Source organism: Hyla sarda, chromosome 2 (assembly GCF_029499605.1).
Source record: "Hyla sarda isolate aHylSar1 chromosome 2, aHylSar1.hap1, whole genome shotgun sequence".
Classification (NCBI taxonomy): Eukaryota; Metazoa; Chordata; class Amphibia; order Anura; family Hylidae; genus Hyla; species Hyla sarda.
Window position 1 is genome coordinate 92,641,884 of NC_079190.1, and position 20,085 is coordinate 92,661,968.

Consider the following 20,085-nt stretch of genomic DNA (forward strand, 5'->3'; position numbering starts at 1 on the left):
CTTTAAAGGAGAGTTTTTTTTTTTTTACATTTATTTTGTGTCAAACGAACTGATGACTGAAAGTTATACAGATTTGCAAGTTACTACTTTTTGAAACACTCAAGCCATCTAGTACTTATTAGCTGCTGTATGCCCCTGTACATTGCCTAGAACAACCATACCCAGTAATGAAAGCGAAGTCCAGTGTGGTCTCGATACAATGTTTCTTCTTTTTCTTAAAGATCATACAGACATGGACGGCGCGGCCGAAACACTTCACCTGTGCACCGTCCATGTCTGTGTGATCTTTAAATAAAGAAGCACTGTATCGGGACTGCGCTGGACTTCGATTTCCTTATTGTGGATATTTCCATGGGACTTGAGTTCGTCCCTGTCCTAGTCGCAGAGGAGGCATGGGGGTGAGTGGATACCCAGTGTTTCAGAGTAAATCATAGCTCATTGTAATGCGGCAGCCTTTCTCTTTCTTGCCATTTTCGTGGTTCAGGCAGCATGAAACACATCGCAAGTGCCCATTAGTTTATTTTTGTAACCCAGTACTTATTATTGGTTTTAGCGTACAAACAATATCCACAATACCTCCCTTCCTGCAGTCGTCCAATAATAGCAGATGATTTCGGAGAACATAGTCATAAGTATCCCACACAGAACTTACATTGAGATGCGTAGGGACATATACATCTGCATATGTTTTATATGGCATAAATACCTGAAAATGGAAATACTCCCCTTTTAACGCTATTCACTGCAAACTAATATCCTCCTATTCATCGCAATGTCCTCCATTGTAGAATTGCTCAGGACATCTTCAATCGACTCCTGCAAAGAGACTTCCTGCTGAAAGATCAGGTGGAGCAGCTCCGATGTGAGAACTGTCAAAGGTTTCTTGCCGACCGCTTTGTGGAAGGAACCTGTCCATTTTGCAACTATGATGAAGCCAGAGGGGACCAATGCGACAAATGTGGCAAGCTCATCAATGCTATAGAATTAAAGGTATAGTCACATTCCTGGTCTGTACAGGTGGAGATAGTCCTTACCAGCAATACTGAAAATCCACTGCACCATATTTCAGTAAAAACCGTGAACCCAGGGATCAACCTGTACAGGATTTTTTTAACCTTTTTTTAAATGTAATTATTTCATAAATAAGCACTCTGAGAATTTTGTTTGCTTACATACTACAGCATCGGCTATTATTAGAGAATAATGTGGAGGTTCTTGTGTGTCTGGTGCTTGTTTTGGCACCATGTTGCAATTCCACACCGACATGATTCTGTAACAATGCCTACATTTCCCATGACTCCTCTGACTTTGGGTCTGGTGTTCGATCACTTCAGCTGGTCATCTAATAAAGTTTCTGGAGTTCACACTTTAGACTAAGTTTGTCGGTGTCAGTTCCAGTGCAGCTTTCATGCGTTTTGTTCTTGAAACCATGTGAGGCAAACATGATTTGACCTAAAATCACAATTGAGGTGTTTTTTGGAAGATTTTGAAGTCTTTAGGCTGCACTCACATGTAAAATTTTTACCATGATTTGCACAATTGCGGTACAGTATGACCATTTTTGCAATTTTTTTGGCCAAAAACTGAAAAAAGCTACAAAAAACACAATTTGTGAACACAGCTAGAGATGAGTGAACTTACAGTAAATTCGATTCGTCACGAACTTCTCGGCTCGGCAGTTGAAGACTTATCCTGCATAAATTAGTTCAGCTTTCAGGTGCTCCGGTGGGCTGGAAAAGGTGGATACAGTCCTAGGAAAGAGTCTCCTAGGACTGTATCCACCTTTTCCAGCCCACGGGAGCACCTGAAAGCTGAACTAATTTACACAGGATAAGTCATCAACTGCCGAGCCGAGAAGTTCGTGGCGAATCAAATTTGCTGTAAGTTCGCTCATCTCTAAACACAGCCTCAGGGGAGTTGTAGAATTACTGGATTTCCTGTTCCCATAGACATAGCTGCAGCATACTGATCTGGGAGAGGAGGGGATCCGGTATGTGAGGTCATCCGGTAGTGAACAGGAAGTCAGCGAACTCAGGACTGACATTCTCTTGCACAAATTAAGCATGGCAACTATGTGAGAGTCAGACTGGTGATCACATGTTAGAGTTTGAGTAATAAAATACATAGATGCAGCTGTGCTGGAATAAAACAAGCGAGCTGTACTGGCAAAAAAAAAAAAAAAGAGTGCTTCTTAAAGGGGTACTCCGCCCCTAGACATCTTATCCCCGGCATTCTCAACATTTATGTTCAGAATGCTGGCTCTGCTAGGCTTCTGGTGGCCGTGACTGCTGTGGTCGTGCGTAATCCGGCACATGGTGGAGTTCACTCCATACAGCGGATTACTGGGGTGCCGGGGCAAAGATCGCAGGGGTCCCAGCAGCCGGACCCCCGCGTTCAGACACTTTATCCCCTATTAGCTTCTGAAGTTTTCTGTCTAACTGCTCAATGATGATGTCACGTCCCGGGAGCTGTGCATGATGGGAGATTATCCCCATAGGAACTGCACAGCTCCCGGGACGTGAGTCATCAGAAAGCAGTTAGACAGAAAACAGCAACTCAACTTCAGAAGCTAATAACTATTGGAAGGATTAAGATTTTATAATAGAAGTAATTTACAAATCTGTTTAACTTTCCGGAGCCAGTTGATATATAAAAACATTTTTTGGCCTGGAATACCCCTTTAAGTATTCAATCTTGTTACAACACTCTGAACTTACTTTATTTATTTTTTATTCTGTACTGCTATGAGATTCTCAGTAGAAGTAATCTTTGAACATTTTTTTGGAAGTGATTTGTTATTTCAAAAATGTCCTACCAGTCCTTGCTAGTGTAGAAAGCACAGAATCGGTTGTAGTGTTTTTTTGTTGTAGGTTTTTTTTTTCTTATTTTTTTGGGGGGAAAGATGTTCTTTAATCAATTATTGAAAAATAAATAATTATTAGAATGTTGTAAAAAAAAAAAAAAAAAAAAAATTTTTTTTTTTTTTTTCTTCATGATCACTGCACCTGCACTCATATTTAACCCCTGGATATGTTTTATTCATACAGTTATCGCTTGTCTGGGTGCTGGCAATCATGGAATATTATGTGAAATGATTCTGCCAGAATTTTCTGTGATTGTAAATTTGGTGCCAAACTCTGGGGCGCCAAAATTGGCAATTTGTGGGCAAAGAATACAAAAGTGGCAGGAAAATGAACTCTCACATATTTTCAAAACAGCAAAAGAGAACTTTGAAAATGTGAGGAGGAAAAAAAGGGTGGGATTAATATCGGTGGAACAGAAATTCGAAATTTAACTATTATATACTTTTTTTTTTTTTTTTTATCTACAGAAACCTCAGTGCAAAGCCTGTAAACAGTCTCCTGTGGTTAAATCATCTCAACATCTCTTCCTGGATCTTCCTAAGGTACGTCTCTTAATTGTGTATAGTGATAGCTAATATAACTAGAGATGAGCGAACTTACAGTAAATTTGATTCGTCACGAACTTCTCGGCTCGGCAGTTGATGACTTATCCTGCATAAATGAGTTCAGCTTTCAGGTGCTCCCGTGGGCTGGAAAAGGTGAATACAGTCCTAGGAGACTCTTTCCTAGGACTGTATCCACCTTTTCCAGCCCACCGGAGCACCTGAAAGCTGAACTAATTTATGCAGGAAAAGTCATCAACTGCCGAGCCGAGAAGTTTGTGACGAATCGAATTTACTGTAAGTTCGCTCATCTCTAAATATAACCATTACAGCTTTTATTTCATTTTAGGTTGCTTATATAGCACAAACATTCTGCAGCACTAAGTAAATGTCATTGTTCCTTCTAGAGCAGTGATGCCCAAACTGTGGTCCTCCAAATGATGCAAAACTACAACTCCCAGTATGCCCGGAAAGCCAACGGCTGTCCGGGCATGCTGGGAGTTGTAGTTTTGCAACATCTGGAGGTCCACAGTTTGGGGAACATTGTCCTATTGTATATGGTGAAAATACACATAATACTGTACATTTTTTTTTATTATTTTTTGATTCAAACTAAACTAATTTATGAATGAGGGAATAGAATTTTTTAGAGCTTTTTTGGGAAACAAAAAAAAATCCACTTTATGAAAACCATGTTACTGTACATATGTTACCCATTATTTCTTGTGTTAATAAGTAATATTAATACTTGTACTTTGCAGCTGGAAAAGCGCTTGGAGAGCTGGATGGAACAGTCCTTTGCCACCGGAGACTGGACAGCAAATGCCCGATATATAGCCCGCTCCTGGATTCGTGATGGTTTGAAGCCAAGATGTATCACCAGGGACTTGAAGTGGGGCACACCTGTGCCGCTGGAAGGTTTCACAGACAAGGTTAAATCTGACTCCCAAACTGATAGATAGGGAAATGCCCTATACTGTTACTAACAAGTAACAAAGAGTTTTCTTTACCAGGTGTTTTACGTCTGGTTTGACGCTCCAATTGGGTATATATCCATTACTGCCAATTACACAGACCAGTGGGAGAAGTGGTGGAAAAATCCTAAACAGGTAAAATTAGTGTTCATTCATTTTAATATTTTGTCACTTTCGTTTACTATATTATACTGAGATGTGTGTGCGTGTGTGTGTATGTTTGTATGTTACATATATATACAGAATCAAAAGGAGAGCAAGACAAAAAGCTTAACCTGTTGGGGACGGAGGGCGTACAGGTACACCCTCGCATCCCGGTACTTAAGGACGGAGGGTGTACCTGTACGCCCTCCATATTTCCGATCACCGCCACTTGCTGGGCTGATCGTGTCTCTGGTCCAGGCATGCTGGGAGTTGTATTTTCACAACATCTGAAGGGCCAGATGTTGCTGAACTAAAACTCCCAGCATGCCTGGACAGTCTGGGCATGCTGAGAGTTTTAGTTTTGCAACATCTGGAGGGCCACAGTTTGGAGACCACTACTTCGGCTGTCAGTGCATGCTGGGAGTTGTAGTTTTGCAACAGCTAGAGGTGTGCACCCCCCCCCCCCCCCATGTACATTCACACAGGCGGGTTTACAGTGTGTTTCCTGCTGTAAGTTTGAGATGCAGCAAACTTTCCGCCGCAACTCAAACTCACTGTAAACCCCCACTCATTTGTCAGGTATTAACTCCTTAGACGCGGCGATCAAAGTTGACCGCCGCGTCTAAATTGAAAGAAAATGCTTCCCGGTAGCTCAGTCGGGCTGATCGGGATCACTGCTGATGTCGCGATCAGCTGAGAGGACGCGAGGAGGGTCCCTTCCTTCCTCCTCGTTGTCCAATCGGCGATTTATTGCTCAATGCCAGAGATCCAGGCTGGAGCAGCGGAGCGCCAATTACACTGATCAATGTTATGCTATTGAGCATTGTCAGCAATCGGAAGATTGCATGTTATAGCCCCCTATGGGGGATATAAATGTGTTAAAAATAAAAAAAAAAGTAAACAAAAATAATTATAAGCATGTGGTATCGCCGCGTGCGCAAATGTCCGCACTATAAAAATATTATGTTAATTAAACCGCACGGTCAATGGTGTACATGTAATACAATTCCAAAGTTTAAAATTGCGTATTTTTGGTCACTTTGTATACCTTAGAAAAAGTTATAAAAAGAGATAAAGTCCCATCAAAACAAAAATGGGAAAAAAAGAGCCCTCGAACCGCCCCCGTATACAGAAAAATAAATAATTTGTATATAGAAACAAGCCAACCGGCACTACTGAGCTGGAAAAAATTGTTGATAAATGAGCATAGTCCAGGGTCCCGTATTCGGATTAGGGCCAATAATACAAGCAGGTGTGTGGAGGTGCTAACAGTCCGGAAATACAGCGTAATATGCCAGTGAAAAGAATGAAAGTTGCACTCACCACAGACACTGCAGGATGTTTTTCAGTTCAAGATTTATTTCATGTTGCAGACAAGGTTACAAATCACGCAGTGGAGGGAAGGGAGAACAGACATCAGCTCCGAAGAGCTGACAAACAGCTACGAATCGTTTTGCAGATAAAACTGCTTGTTCGCGCTGCTGTAAGGCAGTCCAGGGCCGGCTTATATAAGCGGCACCACGTATATAAGCTGGCGATTGACTGTCTTACAGCAGCGCGAACAAGCAGTTTTATCTGCGAAACGATTCGTAGCTGTTTCTTGTCAGCTCCTCGGAGCTGATGTCTGTTCTCCCCCTTCCCTCCACTGCGTGATTTGTAACCTTGTCTGCAACATGAAATAAATCTTGTACTGAAAAACATCCTGCAGTGTCTGTGGTGAGTGCAACTTTCATTCTTTTCACCAGAAAAATAAATAAGTTATAGGGGTCAGAAGAGGACATTTTTAAACGTACAAATTTTCATGCAAAATGTTATAATTTTTTTTTTTTAACAGTAGTAAACAAAATCAAACCTATATGTTGGGTATCATTTTAATCATATGGACATACAGAATAAAGATAAGGCATCGAAAAAAGCACTGTATAGAAATGGAAGCCCCCAAAAGTTACAAAATGGCTTTTTTTTGTCCCACAAATAATTAGTTTTTTTTTTTTGTTTCACCGTAGATTTTTTGGTAAAATGACTGATGTCATTAAAAAGTAAAATTGTGCATAAATGTGCGCTCATATAGGTCTGTAGGTGGAAAACTGAAAGCGTTATGATTTTTAGGAGGAGTAAAAAACAAAAGTGGAAAAATCCTTAGTCCTTAAGTGGTTAATATACTTGTGGATAAATCCATGTGCTATAGGAGAAGACCTCTGGTAGATGTGACAGCCATATTGCTGTATGGAGTACATAAAAAGAATGTTGATATAATGTATCGTAAACACTTGCATAATTTCCTGCTGTTAAAGAGTTACTGTCATATGTTTTGATAAGTCAGGGCCTGCGTGCGGAGCCCCCCACCAATCCCTAGATCTAGCCTTGTGAAGTGCTCAGCAGCATGCTTCACTTCCTGGCTCATCTGACTGCTGGAGACGAGCTTCACGAGAAGTCTGCTGAGCCCAACTTCTGCAATGTCAGAAGTTTTTTTTTTTTTTTTTTTTTTTTTTTTTTTTATAAATGACAGTAACTCCACATAATTTTCCTGTATTCTATCACTCTGAACAAGATATGACGTTAACATCTCATATATTATATAGGTAGTTTTTGTTCTGCTTTTTTCTTTTTATGCTAAATTTTCTCTCTTGTTGTTGTCTGTTTCAGGTCCAAATGTATAACTTTATGGCAAAGGACAATGTTCCATTCCATAGTGTTATCTTCCCATCCTGTCTCCTGGGAGCAGAAGACAACTACACTTTGGTTAACCACCTCATAGCTACAGGTAGGTGACTGTCACAAAATACATCCAACGGTGTTCCTTATATGAAATACAACTTAATATACATTTTTGACATACTACCCTCTTTGTGTTTTTATTTCTACTACTTTGGGTACATGGCTATCTTCTACTCTGCTGTCTCAATAAAATAATTTATTATAGAGTGTCTGGTTCCTCCACGGCCACACCCCCTCAATGCAAGTCTATGGGGGGGGGGGGGTGACGGCTGTCATGCCCTCTCCCATAGACGTGCATTGAGGGGGCAAGGCCTTGATGTCACGAGCCTCCGGTGCTGCACCCGACGCTCTAAACGAACACTCGGTGCAGCAGGGAGATCAGACTAGCGGCAGAACCCCCACGATTAGACCCCCACATGACATCACGGCCACGCCCTGCATGTGACCTCATGGCCACACACCCTCAATGCAAGTCTATGCATAGGGGATGAGATGTCTAGGGGCGGAGTACCCCTTTTAAGTAATAACCAATGTTCATTTTCTTCTGAACAGAATACTTGAATTATGAGGATGGAAAGTTCTCCAAGAGCCGTGGAGTGGGTGTATTTGGTGACATGGCAAAGGATACTGGTATTCCCGCTGACATTTGGAGATTCTATCTGCTATACGTGCGGCCCGAGGGACAAGACAGTGTATTCAGCTGGGGTGATCTGATGCTAAAGAATAACTCTGAGTTGCTTAACAACTTGGGAAACTTTGTGAACAGGTAAGTAAATGTACAACATGATAGCTAGGGAAAAACATTCTGCTTACAAAGAACAATAGTTATAACATTTAGTTAGTGTACTTGAAGTCCCAAGAAGATTTTATGGCCAATACAAAAGATAGCAGTCATTTTAAAGAAGCACTCCAGCAGAGGATTTTTTCTTTTTTGGACATATAAAGTTAACTGACTTCCAGTATTCCTGCTGTGTAGGCTGTTTCATCTTATCTCTGTTTCATCCATCCATATCAAGCCCTTTCATTATTGCAGCTTGGTCATATGATCCCCACTTACGGGGTAGGGGTACTCAAGTACTCTAAGAAAAAGTCCACTTACCTCGATTTGTTAAGCTGAATGGCAATAGTAAAGATACAGTGCAGTTTTATCCAGTGTCACAGGTGACGTCTTTTCTAATCAGTCGTTCACTTTTCTCTGACGAATTTGCCAGACAAACATTTTAGGCTACTTTACCTAGCCCAATCTCCACCTCTTTACAAACTCCCCATATGAATTGCCCCACACAGTAATAGTGGGCGCTTTGTGCCCCCATTGAGACCCCACCATCTCTGTCTGCAGTAGGCATTGTGGGAAATGTGGGCAGAGGTGAAGAAGGAATCATGAGAGCAGACAACCCATGCATGCCACATCAACGTAAAAAGGGTTGACAACCACAGTTATATTCTCTGAAAGGGCTTATGGATGTTACATATGGGGTGGAGGTTTCCCTCTTAGCGCCCAACTCCATTTGGAAAACCCTATTTAAGTACATACTCAAGCTTTTAAACATATCATTTATTTCAGAGCTGGCATGTTTGTGCAGAAGTTTTTCAATGGACATGTTCCCAAGATGGAGTTGCTAACCGAGGACAAAAGGCTTCTGGCTCAGGTCACAGCTGAACTGCAACAATATAACCAACTGCTGGAGAAAGTCCGGTAGGTCTTGCAGGGATTCACCGGAGGGATCAGGTTGAAAAGATCTGCCCTTTGATTGTTCTAGTCTAGGCTAGAAGTTAAAGGGGTACTCCCGTGGAAAACTTTTTTATTTATTTATTTTTTAATCAACTGGTGCCAGAAAGTTTAACAGATTTGTAAAATTACTTCTATTAAAAAATCTTAATCCTTCCAGTACTTTTTAGGGGCTATATACTACAGAAGAAATGCTTTTCTTTTTAGATTTCTCTGATGTCACAACCACAGTGCTCTCTGCTGTCCATTTTTGGAACTGACCAGAGCAGGAGAAAATCCCCATAGCAAACATGCTGCTCTGGACAGTTCCTAAAGTGGTCAGCAGAGAGCACTGTGGTCATGACATCAGAGAAGTCCAAAAAGAAAAGCATTTCCTCTGTAGTATGCAGCCCATAAAAAATATTAGGATTAAGATTTTTTAATAGAAGTAATTTACAAATCTGTTTAACTTTCTGGCACCAGTTGATTAAAAAAAAAAAAGTTTTCCACGGGAGTACCCCTTTTAAGGATTTAGCATTAATAAAATCACATTTTTCAGCATTCGTGACGCCCTGAGATGTATTCTGAACATTTCTCGTCATGGGAACCAATACATCCAAGTTAATGAACCATGGAAATGCATTAAAGGGACCCCACAAGAACAGTAAGTATATATTTTTTTCTTAAGTATTTTTATTCTTGCACTGTATAAAGGAGTTATTGCTCAACATTACATTCTTTTGTGTTTTGCTATTGTGGGTTACATCTAGGATGCATAGGATTTAATAAACTGAAATAGATAAACTATTCATAGAGTGACTTATTAATAGGAAATCCTGTATAGTTAACGTCTTAAAGTTTTGCTACAATTTAAATAAACGTTTTAACATGCTGCACGTACGTGTTGATTGGGAGTCCACTGGAGTAAGATCATAGATATAGGATATCAACTGGCGATGCAGCTCGTGACATCACAGCCACGCCTTCTCAATCCAAGTCTATGGGAGGGGGCGTGACACTCACGCCCCCTCCCATAGACTTGCATTGAGGGGGAGTGGTCATGACATCACAAGAAGGCGTGGTCACGAGCCTCCGGCGCTGCACCCGACGCGCTAAACGAACGCCGGGTGAAGCAGGGAGATTGCCGGTGGTCCCCAGCGGCTATGGGTGGAGTACCCCTTTAAAGGGAACCTAATAGTTTTGGCCTGTGGCATAATTTGGTTGGCAGCATTGGGCATTGTTATCCTGGTTATGTGTTTTAATTTTGTAGCTGTATTGCAGGACACGTGCGGGTACAGTGACTGGCTTGGCAGTAAACATGGCAGCTCTGCTTTCAGTCATGCTGCAGCCCTATATGCCCTCAATAAGTGCTGTCATCCAAGAGCAGCTACTCGTGCCGCAGGAAGCAAGTGTGCTGACCAATAACTTCCACTGCATGCTACCTCAAGGACACCGCATTGGAGCAGTAAGTATCTGGCCTTATAGTGTAAATTAAATGACCAAATTGCTGGGAAAAAATTTGATGAACAGGTATTTGGTCCTGAACATTTCTATTAAAATAGGCCAGGGGTGTGGAAATTTAATTAAAAACTACCGTACTTGTCCACGGGACTAAAAAAGGAGCAAAATCTACTTGTCCCTCATGACGATCCACTTGTCCAGACCAATTTTCGCTTTTACACTCATTTTTTCCTCCTTTCCCTATAATAGCCATAACTACCTACTATAATGATACCTTTTTATTTTTCAATAACATTCTCCGAACCCCAAAAAAAAAAAAAAGATAGATATATTCGGTGAAATGAAATTGAAATAGTAAAAGATAATTTTTGCAAATTTAGTGGTTTTCTTTTCTACACCATTTACCTTGTGGTTGAGGTAACATGTTATTTTGATACTTTAGGCCGCCTGATTACAGCGATACCAGATTTGTATAGTTTCCGTTTTCACATTTTTTAATTGCCATTTTTTGACCCCTATAGCTTTTTTTTCCATATACCAGGGCTGTATGAGGGCTCATTTTTTCCGCCATAATCTGTTTTTTGTATCGGTACCATTTTGGTATTGATCTGACATTTTAATCGCTTTTTAACTTTTTTTTTTTTCTGGGATATTATAAAAAAAAAAAAAAATTCTGTGGTTTGGAAATGTTTTTACATTTACGTCATTTACTGTATGGGATACGTTATGTTATATTTTTAATAGTTCGTACAATTACGCACGCAGTGATACTAAATATGTTTATTTTTATTATGTTTACATGTTTTTATATAGGAAAAGGGGGTGATTTGAACTTTTAACATGGAAGGGGTTAATGTGTGTCTTAAACTTTTATTTAAAAAAAAAAAAATTTTTTATATATATATATATATATATATATATTTTTTTTTTTTTTTTTTCTTTACACTTCATTAGACTTTTAGGAGTAATAGATTCCTCATACAGATCAATAGATTCTATTGAACTCCATTGATCTGTGTGCTCTGCAATCCATTGATAGAGCCTAGTCCAGCCAGGCTCTATCAATGACAGAGCCACGGACACCAGCAGGAAGCAGAGGTGTAAGCCCTCTGGCTACCTCTATAGTGGATCGCGCCCGCGATCACGCTGTTGGGGAACCACCCCACTAGCCCAACAGAGAGCATTCACATGTCCCTATAGACGCCACTATCTGCTTTGACAGTGGCATCTAAAGGGTTAATAACCAGCCGCGGCAAATATGGGGATGTGTGTAGGCTCCTTTTTTGCACCGTGATCTGTAGTTTTTATCGGTTCAGTTTTTTTTTATTTTTTTTTTTTATGGGCCTTTTTCATTCCTTTTATATAGTTTTCCACCGGAGTAGCCTTTTAAATCACTTTTTATTAACTTTTTTTTACACTATAGAGGACTATAACATGCAATCATTAGATTGCATACACTGTTCAATGCTATAGCATTGATCAGTGGTATCTGTGCTCGACTGCTCCAGCCTGCCATGACTGACTATAGCATCAAAGGACAGAGGACAGATTGGACGTCGAGTAGGCAGGAGTTGGCCCTCCCGCCGTCCTTTCAGCTGATCGGGACACCACAGTTTTACCGCGGTGGTCCCGATCAGCTCCACTGAGCTGTTGGGAAGCCTTTTTTAGCATTTTAGGTGCCGCAATCAACTTTGATTGCGGCATCTAAGGGGTTAATGTGGGGCATCACTGCTCTATGACCTATGCTCAGCTCCTGAGCGTGCGTCATAGAAGGGGAGCAGGACTAGGGCCTACAGGTATGCCCTTCGTCCCCAAGATGCTAAACTTGTCTTATTCTTATCACCTAACTTTTATTTTACCAAAAATACTAAATTTTTTACTTTTTTGTTTTTATGTGAACGCAATTCACGGTGCCGAGGCAGGTAAGGGCCCTCCCCACATCCTTTCAGCTAATCGGGACATCGCAATTTTTCCACGGGTGTCCTGATCAGCTCTTCTGAAATACTGGGCCTGATCGGCAATGCCCGGCATTAGCTGTGAGTCCTTGTTGCCCATAGCAACTGTTAAGCTCCTGAGTGCGCTTCATACAATGGGAGCGGGACTAGGGAGTACAGGTACGTCCAATGTCCTAAAGAGGTTAAGGCCCTTCTTCTCCCTCTCTATTTCCCCAGCTGCTGATCTTCAGCTCCATTTGCACTTCATATTGTGCTCCCTCACTGCTGAGCACTTCACATTAGTTCCTAGTGCCCATTATGTGTCTTCCTCGTAGACAAACAGCTCACCCTATCTTCTAGTGCTGCAACTGAGCATGTGCGACCGGCAAGCTAAAGCTGAACTACAGGTCCATACCCTACACAATAAGATACAAACATTATACATATTCAGGGCCAGTAAGTGGTGAGAAATGTATGTGAAAAACTACAGAGAAAGATTTAATTTCTATATATATTAAAGAGATTACCTTTGCCTCACATTGACTCATTGAGTTGGAGTCATGTTTTGTGTATCAGAATACCCCTTTAATTGAATGACAAATGCCTTTATGTAATTTGTCAGGTCAGCCCATTGTTTCAGAAGTTGGAGAATGACCAGGTGGAGGCTTTGAAGAAACGTTTTGGAGGTGGACAGGTAGGTTCTAGTAAAATGTCGATCTGTATAAATGTATGTAAAAATATGGAATCGCGCAATTTTGTGGGCCAATAATTTGTTCAGAATACGGTAAATCTGACATGCTTATTTTATCTATGGGTCAGTACAGTTCCAATGATACCAAACTTTGATCATTTTTGTTTTGTTTTATGGTAAAAAAAAAAAATAAATAAAAAATGTAAAGGGGCACTCCGCCCCTAGGCATCTTATCCCCTATCCAAACCCCTGTGATCTCGGCTGTGGCACCCCAAAACAACCCGGTGCACGGAGCAAACTTCTCACGGTGACTGGCGATGCAGGGCGGAGACTCGTGATATCACGGCCGAGCCCCGCTCATGACGTCACGGCCACGCCCCCTCAATGCAAGTCTATGGGAGGGGGTGTGATGGCTGTCACGCCCCCTCCTGTAGACTTGCATTGAGGGGGCGTGGCTGTGGCGTCATGAGCCTCTGGCGCTGCACCCGACACGAACGCCGGGTGCAGCAGGGAGATCGCGGGGGTCCCCTTTGGATAGGAGATAAGATGTCTAGGGGCGGAGTACCCCTTTAAATGGAAAAAAAAAAGTGTTCATTAGTTTTTTTTGTAAATAAAATTAATTTACAAATCTACATAACTTTCTGACACCTTTAAAAACTATTTAATATATTTAATTTTCTCTGGAATACCCCTTTAATATGTGTTTTTAGCTTGTTAAGGCTGTTTGGAATTGTTTGCTTTTCATCTTTTTACCAGTTATTTTATAGAGACAAAATCGGATCTATAGTAAAACTATGATGTAGTGTAAAATGGACACATGGTAGAAATGTGTTTCTTGTCTTTTCACATGAATATTTTTTTTTTATCTGACAATATATAGTTTGCCAACCATTTATATTTTGCCAATTTATAAAAACTGAAAAATGCCTTTAAATGTTTAGCGTGGCCGTCCATGGTGACAAACCCCCCTAAAAGATGAGGATAAACCTCAATCACCACTTGAAAAGGAAAAAAAAAAAAAAATAACATTTAAAAAAAATTTGCGGAGAAGGAGAGGTCTGCCTCCTAAAGACACTAAGCAGAGGAGTTAAAGGGGTTATCCAGGAAAAAAACTTTGATGTATCAACTGGCTCCAGAAAGTTAAACAGATTTGTAAATTACTTCTATTAAAAAAATCTTAATCCTTTCAGTACTTTTGAGCTTCTGAAGTTAAGGTTGTTCTTTTCTGTCTAAGTCCTCTCTGATGACACGCGTCTCGGGAAACGCCCAGTTTAGAAGCAAATCCCCATAGCAAACCTCTTCTAAACTGGGCGGTTCCCGAGACGCGTGTCATCAGAGAGCACTTAGACAGAAAAGAACAACCTTCACTTCAGAAGCTAATAAGTACTGAAAGGATTAAGATTTTTTAATAGAAGTCATTTACAAATCTGTTTAACTTTCTGGAGCCAGTTGATATATAAAAAAAAAAAAAAAAAAAGTTTTTTTTCTGGAATACCCCTTTAACACTTTTCTTGCTCGGTGTTGCCTCCTAATGGCAACACTGTATATCCACAGTCTTTTGTGTTCTCCAATGATTGGCAAAGATAGACAACAGCTGGAGACCCACAAAGATGGGCGTCTTTTGGGCTCCTTTGGTGCCAGTCATGCAGTGGATCTGCTGGCTTCATTATTTATTTATTTATTCATTCATTCCATTTTTGTGCTGCTATATGGAGCAGATGATTGGATAAGCAAATGCAGCCACCACACAGATGTGAACATAGTCATAGTTATGTGGATAATACTTGGTCATCCTCTGTCCAGCCTCATTCTTCTGCTATAATTCTTACTTTCCCTCCCAATCCTTCTTCTATCAGGTGGATTGTAACGGCACAGAGAAGCAGGTAACCCTTCCATGTGCTCGGCTGCAGATGCTTGCTGGCTTAAAGGGGTACTCCTCTGGCCAGCGTTCGGAACATTTATTTCCGAACACTGTGCGCACGCTGCGGGGGTCGGCCATGCCCCCTCAATGCAAGTCTATGGGAGGGGGCGTGGCAGCTGCCACGCCCCCTCCCATAGACTTGCATTGAGGGGGCGTGGTCTGACGTCACGAGGTGGGTGTGGTCGACCCCCGCAGCACTCACACAGCGTTCGGAACTGAATGTTCCGAACGCTGGCCAGTGGAGTACCCCTCTAATGCTTTCACCTCGCAGTATCTTACTACATTTCTGTTTTATTAGGGAAAAGTCCCCTCCCGTGTTTGGCTTTTTTGTTTTTTTAATTGTTTTTGCAACCCTTGATTTTTTTAGTAATCTGCAGCACCCCTCCATAATGAATGAATGAAAAGTTTCTCTTACCATTCCAAGTGATTGCCTGTCACACTACTGGGACCACCACAGATTTTTAGGGGTTGGATGGGATCCACTTTGCAGGGACAAAGTAGAATATGATTTTTTAGCCTTCAACCTGGTGTCATCATTTCTTGTAATAGGAATAAACCGTTTTATCCGTTAATGCCTACAGAGTCATAACAAGATAAGGAGGAGGCAGGGAGTTAGCATGGCTTGGGTGAAGTTGCCCATACATTCTCCCAATCTCCCAAATGTACACACACACACACACACACACCGCTAAAGGCTGTCTGGGAATGCTGGGAGTTGCAGTTTTGCAACAGCTGGAGGCACCCTGGTTGGTAAACACTGCACTAAGGTGAGTCCCCTCTGCAGCCAGTGATTTGCTGAGGAGGCATTTCCTTGTATCAAGATCGAGACTAGTAAGTGCTGAGTAGCAGGAGGGAGCGCCATTGTAGCCGGGAGGAACCTGAACCTAACAAGAAATGGCTGGAGGCTAGTGGGCCATACAGGAGAAGGTGCCAAAACAATACCCCTTCTCACAAAGTCATTAAAGTGTTACTATTGCACTCAGCTGCTTATTAAATTATAAGCTGTCATTGTGTCCACATGGTCTATCAGTAACAAAGTTTACACACATCCGGTGTATACGCTTCTCACATCATAGGTGTTTTCAGGTGCCAACCATTGCTTATACAGTATAACGCCATGCCACAGAATGAGCGACACTGGTGCCATGCATGAAGTTGTCTATTTCACACCTTATTTGTGTTTGACATTATCTTGTTAAAGTGGTACTCCGCCTCTAGACATCTTATCCCCTATCCCGAACAGCAGGACCCCCGCGATCTCCGAGCCCCGGAGACTCGTGACGTCACAGCTGTACCCTCAATGCAAGTCTATGGGAGGGGACGGGACGGATCCTCCCATAACTTGCATTGAGGGGGCATGGCCGTGACATCACAAACCTCCGCCCCGCATGGCCAGTCATCCAGCAGGACCCCAGCGATCAGACATGTTTTTGGATAGGGGAGAAGATGTCTAGGGGCAGAGTACCCCTTTAATGCTGTTATAATCTCTTACACAATTTTTTGCAGGTGAAAGCTGAGCCTAAAACACCCTCACCAGCAGCCGAGCCGGCCAAAGAAACTGCAAGTGTTGGTGATCCAGCGAGAATAAAAGAGCTAATGCAAGAGGTAGAGAAGCAGGTAAGAAAAGATTTCATCTACAAGAATTAGATCTGAGAACAGAAGCTTCGTCATCTATAATGTACCTTCACTTCCTACAATGATACTTTGGTTACATAAGTTTCAATGTCTGCTATTTTGTGTGGCCACACACAGAACTTCCTGTCCCTTGTCTGGCCAATCACAGCACCTACTCCTCTCTATGCCATGACATAGTGGTGGTGGAAATGCACAGTGTTGGGAATGATTTGCAGTACACTTCTATAGATGGCATGTAGAGGGCTTTGTTAAGGGTTATTTGAGTAGAAAGAAACGGCAGGGGAGGGGTTACACTCAGCACTAAACTGCTGCTGAGATTAGGGGCACCTTGCAGCAAAAGGAGGCGCTCAGTGGCCAAGAATTTAACCCTTTAAGGACTCAGTGTTTTTCCATTTTTGCACTTTTGTTTTTACCTCCTTACCTTTAAAAAAATCATAACCCTTTCAATTTTGCACCTAAAAATCCATATGATGGCTTATTTTTTGCGCCACCAATTCTACTTTGTAATGACGTCAGTCATTTTACCCAAGTATCTATGGTGAAACGGTAAAAAAAAATCATTGTGCGACAAAATTGAAGAAAAAACGCCATTTTGGGGGCTTCAGTTTCTACACAGTACATTTTTCAGTAAAAATGATACCTTATCTTTATTCTGTAGGTCCATACGATTAAAATGATACCCTACTTATATAGGTTGGATTTTGTCGTACTTCTGGAAAAAATCATAACTACATGCAGGAAAATGATATACGTTTAAAATGGTCATCTTCTGACCCCTATAACTTTTTTTTTACCGTGTATGGGGCGGTATGAGGGCTTATTTTTTTTGCGGCATGATCTGAAGTTTTTAGCGGTACCATTTTTGTATTGATCTGACTTTTTTTTATTGCTTTTTATTAATTTTTTCATGATATAAAAAGTGACCAAAAATACGCTATTTTGGACTTTGGAATTTTTTTGCGCGCACACCATTGACCGTGCGGTTTAATTAACTATATATTTTTATAATTCGGACATTTCCGCACACGTCGATATCACATATGTTTATTTACACTTTTTTTATTTTTTTTTTTTTTATGGGAAAAGGGGGGTGATTCAAACTTTTATTAGGGAAGGGGTTAAATGATCTTCACTTTCTTTTTTTTTTTTTTGCAGTGTTATAGCCCCCTCTAGTGGCTATAAAACTGCATGCCCTGCTCTTTTGCATTGTTCAATGGTTTCTCATAGGAAACCATTGATCAATGATTCTGCCGCTTGACTGCTCATGCCTGGATCTTAGGCACTGAGCAGTCATTCGGCGATCGGACACGGCGATCCCGAACAGCCCCCTGAGCTAACCGGCAACTTTTTACTTTCACTAAAGGGTTAATAGTGTGCGGCCACGGGCCCTGCATTATAGAATGGGAGAGGACTCAGGATGTACAGGTACGCACTGAGTCCTTAAGGGGTTAAAGTTAGATAATGCATCATTTTTAAGTGATTTACAGAAATGTTTGACGTTACAGTAAGGGAAAATTTTAAACTGTGCCCATTTAAATTGCTATGCAAATTTGTATACAGTAGAAATACATTTTCTATATGCAATGTGGATTCTGGACACAATCTTATATAGACTTAAATGCAATGTAAATTGTGCAACAGATAAGCCACAACTCTTTGGCATATTTTAACACCGTATGTGATTTTTCTACTGAAAAGATTACATGCTTAACAAAAAAAACATTGGCCTGGATCTTCCTATAGTTTGAGATTAGACTTTGGATATCCGGTAGAGAGGAGCGAAGTTAGTGATTCGCTTCGTCACGAACTTCTCGGCTCGGCAGTTGATGACTTTAGCCTGCATAAATTAGTTCAGCTTTCAGGTGGGCTGGAGACTCTCTTAGGACTCTATTCATCTTTTCCAGCCCACCGGAGGCTAAAGTCATCAACCGCCGAGCCGACAAGTTCATGACGAATCGAATCACTGTAACTTCGCTTATCTCTAATATCCAGCTTCATGATTTGGTGAAGACTACCTAAAGCCGCATTGAAAAGTGGTTCCCTACGAGGAATGGTTTTAACGAACATGGATGGATGTATAATGCATGATGGACTGCAAATGTGTAACATGAAATCTGGTCTGGATAAAGAGGTAGTGTTTTTTTGTTTTCTTCTGTTTTATTCAATTGTCTGACATTTTCAGGGTACCCAGGTTCGGGAATTAAAGAGCAAGAAGGCAGAGAAAGCTCTGATTGACAGTGAGGTTCAGAAGCTTCTAGCTTTAAAGAAAGAACTTGCATTGGCGGAAGGAAAGACCCCAGAACCACCTGCTCAGAAAGGGAAGAAGAAATGACTCCATAATTTATAACTGTGACCTTGTAGGGCGTCTGCAACACCGAACGGGTTAACTTTGTGAACATTTTAAATAAAATGATTCTGATCCTTGTTTACATGGAGTGTAATGTATTGCAGAGGATTGCATGGCTTGCTGAGCCTATGTAACTAGGGAAAGATGTGTCTGCTTATTGCACTCAGCAATGGCCTGCTGCAGAAAGGAGATAAATAGAACAGTGTTATAGCAACACCAATTACTGCACCACTCTGTGTCCCCACGGGAGCAGGTACAAAGGTAGCGTCTGCCTGCCACATGACACCAAGCCAGGACCATTCATAAAGACAATGCTACACAGATGGAACATAAGCCTTTCTATCCCATGTTTTCTTACAGAACTTAATATATAATCAAAACCTGTTGAAAGGAAAAGTTGCCTAGTTGTCCATAGCAACCAATCAACGTGCTTCTTCTTGCAGAGTCCTTGTTAAAAATAAGGGATCTGATTGGTAGCTATGGGAAACTGGACAACTTTTCCTCTGAACAGATTTTGATAAATCTCCCTCATAAAGTGACGCTAGAACAGGTTATAAGCCAGTTCTTGTTTTCTGATTGGCCACTAGGACTTCCTCTCATTTAACACATATGAATGCCAAACTTTTGCCAGGGCTCCAGTACAAATGTGAAATGTCATTTAAAATAAAGAACACAGATTTTTGAAACCAAATTGCAGATAAGTGACATGTAGGGGGAGATTTATCAAAACCTGTACAGATGAAACTCTGCCCATAGCAACCAATCAGATCGCTTCTTTCATTTTTAACAAGGCCTGTGCAAAATAAAGGAAGTGATCTGATGGGCAACTTTTCCTTTGCACAGGTTTTGATAAATCTTCCCCATAGTCCATGCTACATGGTAGTGGATTTCCTATCACATGCTATGACTTAGGTATAATCACTGTGGAGTCCTGGGTTATAGGTGAACTGACATGAAAACACAGGATCATAGTGCAAGTGAGCTGGTTTCTAACTAAATGGCTCATCCAAATTTGGCATTTTTTGTATCTTTGTTTTGAATCCAGTGCCCAAATGCCTTAGAGAACTTGTCATTTCTAAAAATGCAACTTACTGGTATGTAGGAATTCCTTTAGGAGGGGGGGGGGGGGGGGGGGGTGCTGATCAC

At 41.2% G+C, this 20,085-nt stretch overlaps 1 protein-coding gene across 4 annotated transcripts in view; it reads left to right on the forward strand.

Annotated features, from left to right (window-relative positions):
• The window catches only part of MARS1 (methionyl-tRNA synthetase 1), a 54,050-nt gene extending 35,001 nt beyond the window's left edge, over positions 1–19,049 (forward strand). The window contains exons 10-22 of one of the 4 annotated variants that reach the window (XM_056562554.1): positions 789–990; positions 3,332–3,406; positions 4,168–4,338; positions 4,420–4,515; positions 7,171–7,288; positions 7,795–8,008; positions 8,807–8,938; positions 9,510–9,614; positions 10,232–10,415; positions 12,968–13,039; positions 14,893–14,919; positions 16,464–16,574; positions 18,775–19,049. In XM_056562554.1, coding sequence (XP_056418529.1) covers positions 789–990; positions 3,332–3,406; positions 4,168–4,338; positions 4,420–4,515; positions 7,171–7,288; positions 7,795–8,008; positions 8,807–8,938; positions 9,510–9,614; positions 10,232–10,415; positions 12,968–13,039; positions 14,893–14,919; positions 16,464–16,574; positions 18,775–18,924 — 1,657 coding nt within the window. In that variant the 3' untranslated portion in view covers positions 18,925–19,049. The remainder of the gene's footprint in view (positions 1–788; positions 991–3,331; positions 3,407–4,167; positions 4,339–4,419; positions 4,516–7,170; positions 7,289–7,794; positions 8,009–8,806; positions 8,939–9,509; positions 9,615–10,231; positions 10,416–12,967; positions 13,040–14,892; positions 14,920–16,463; positions 16,575–18,774) is intronic. The other 3 variants (XM_056562552.1, XM_056562555.1, XM_056562553.1) reach the window with 3 other exon arrangements.
• The last annotated feature ends 1,036 nt before the right edge of the window (positions 19,050–20,085 follow it).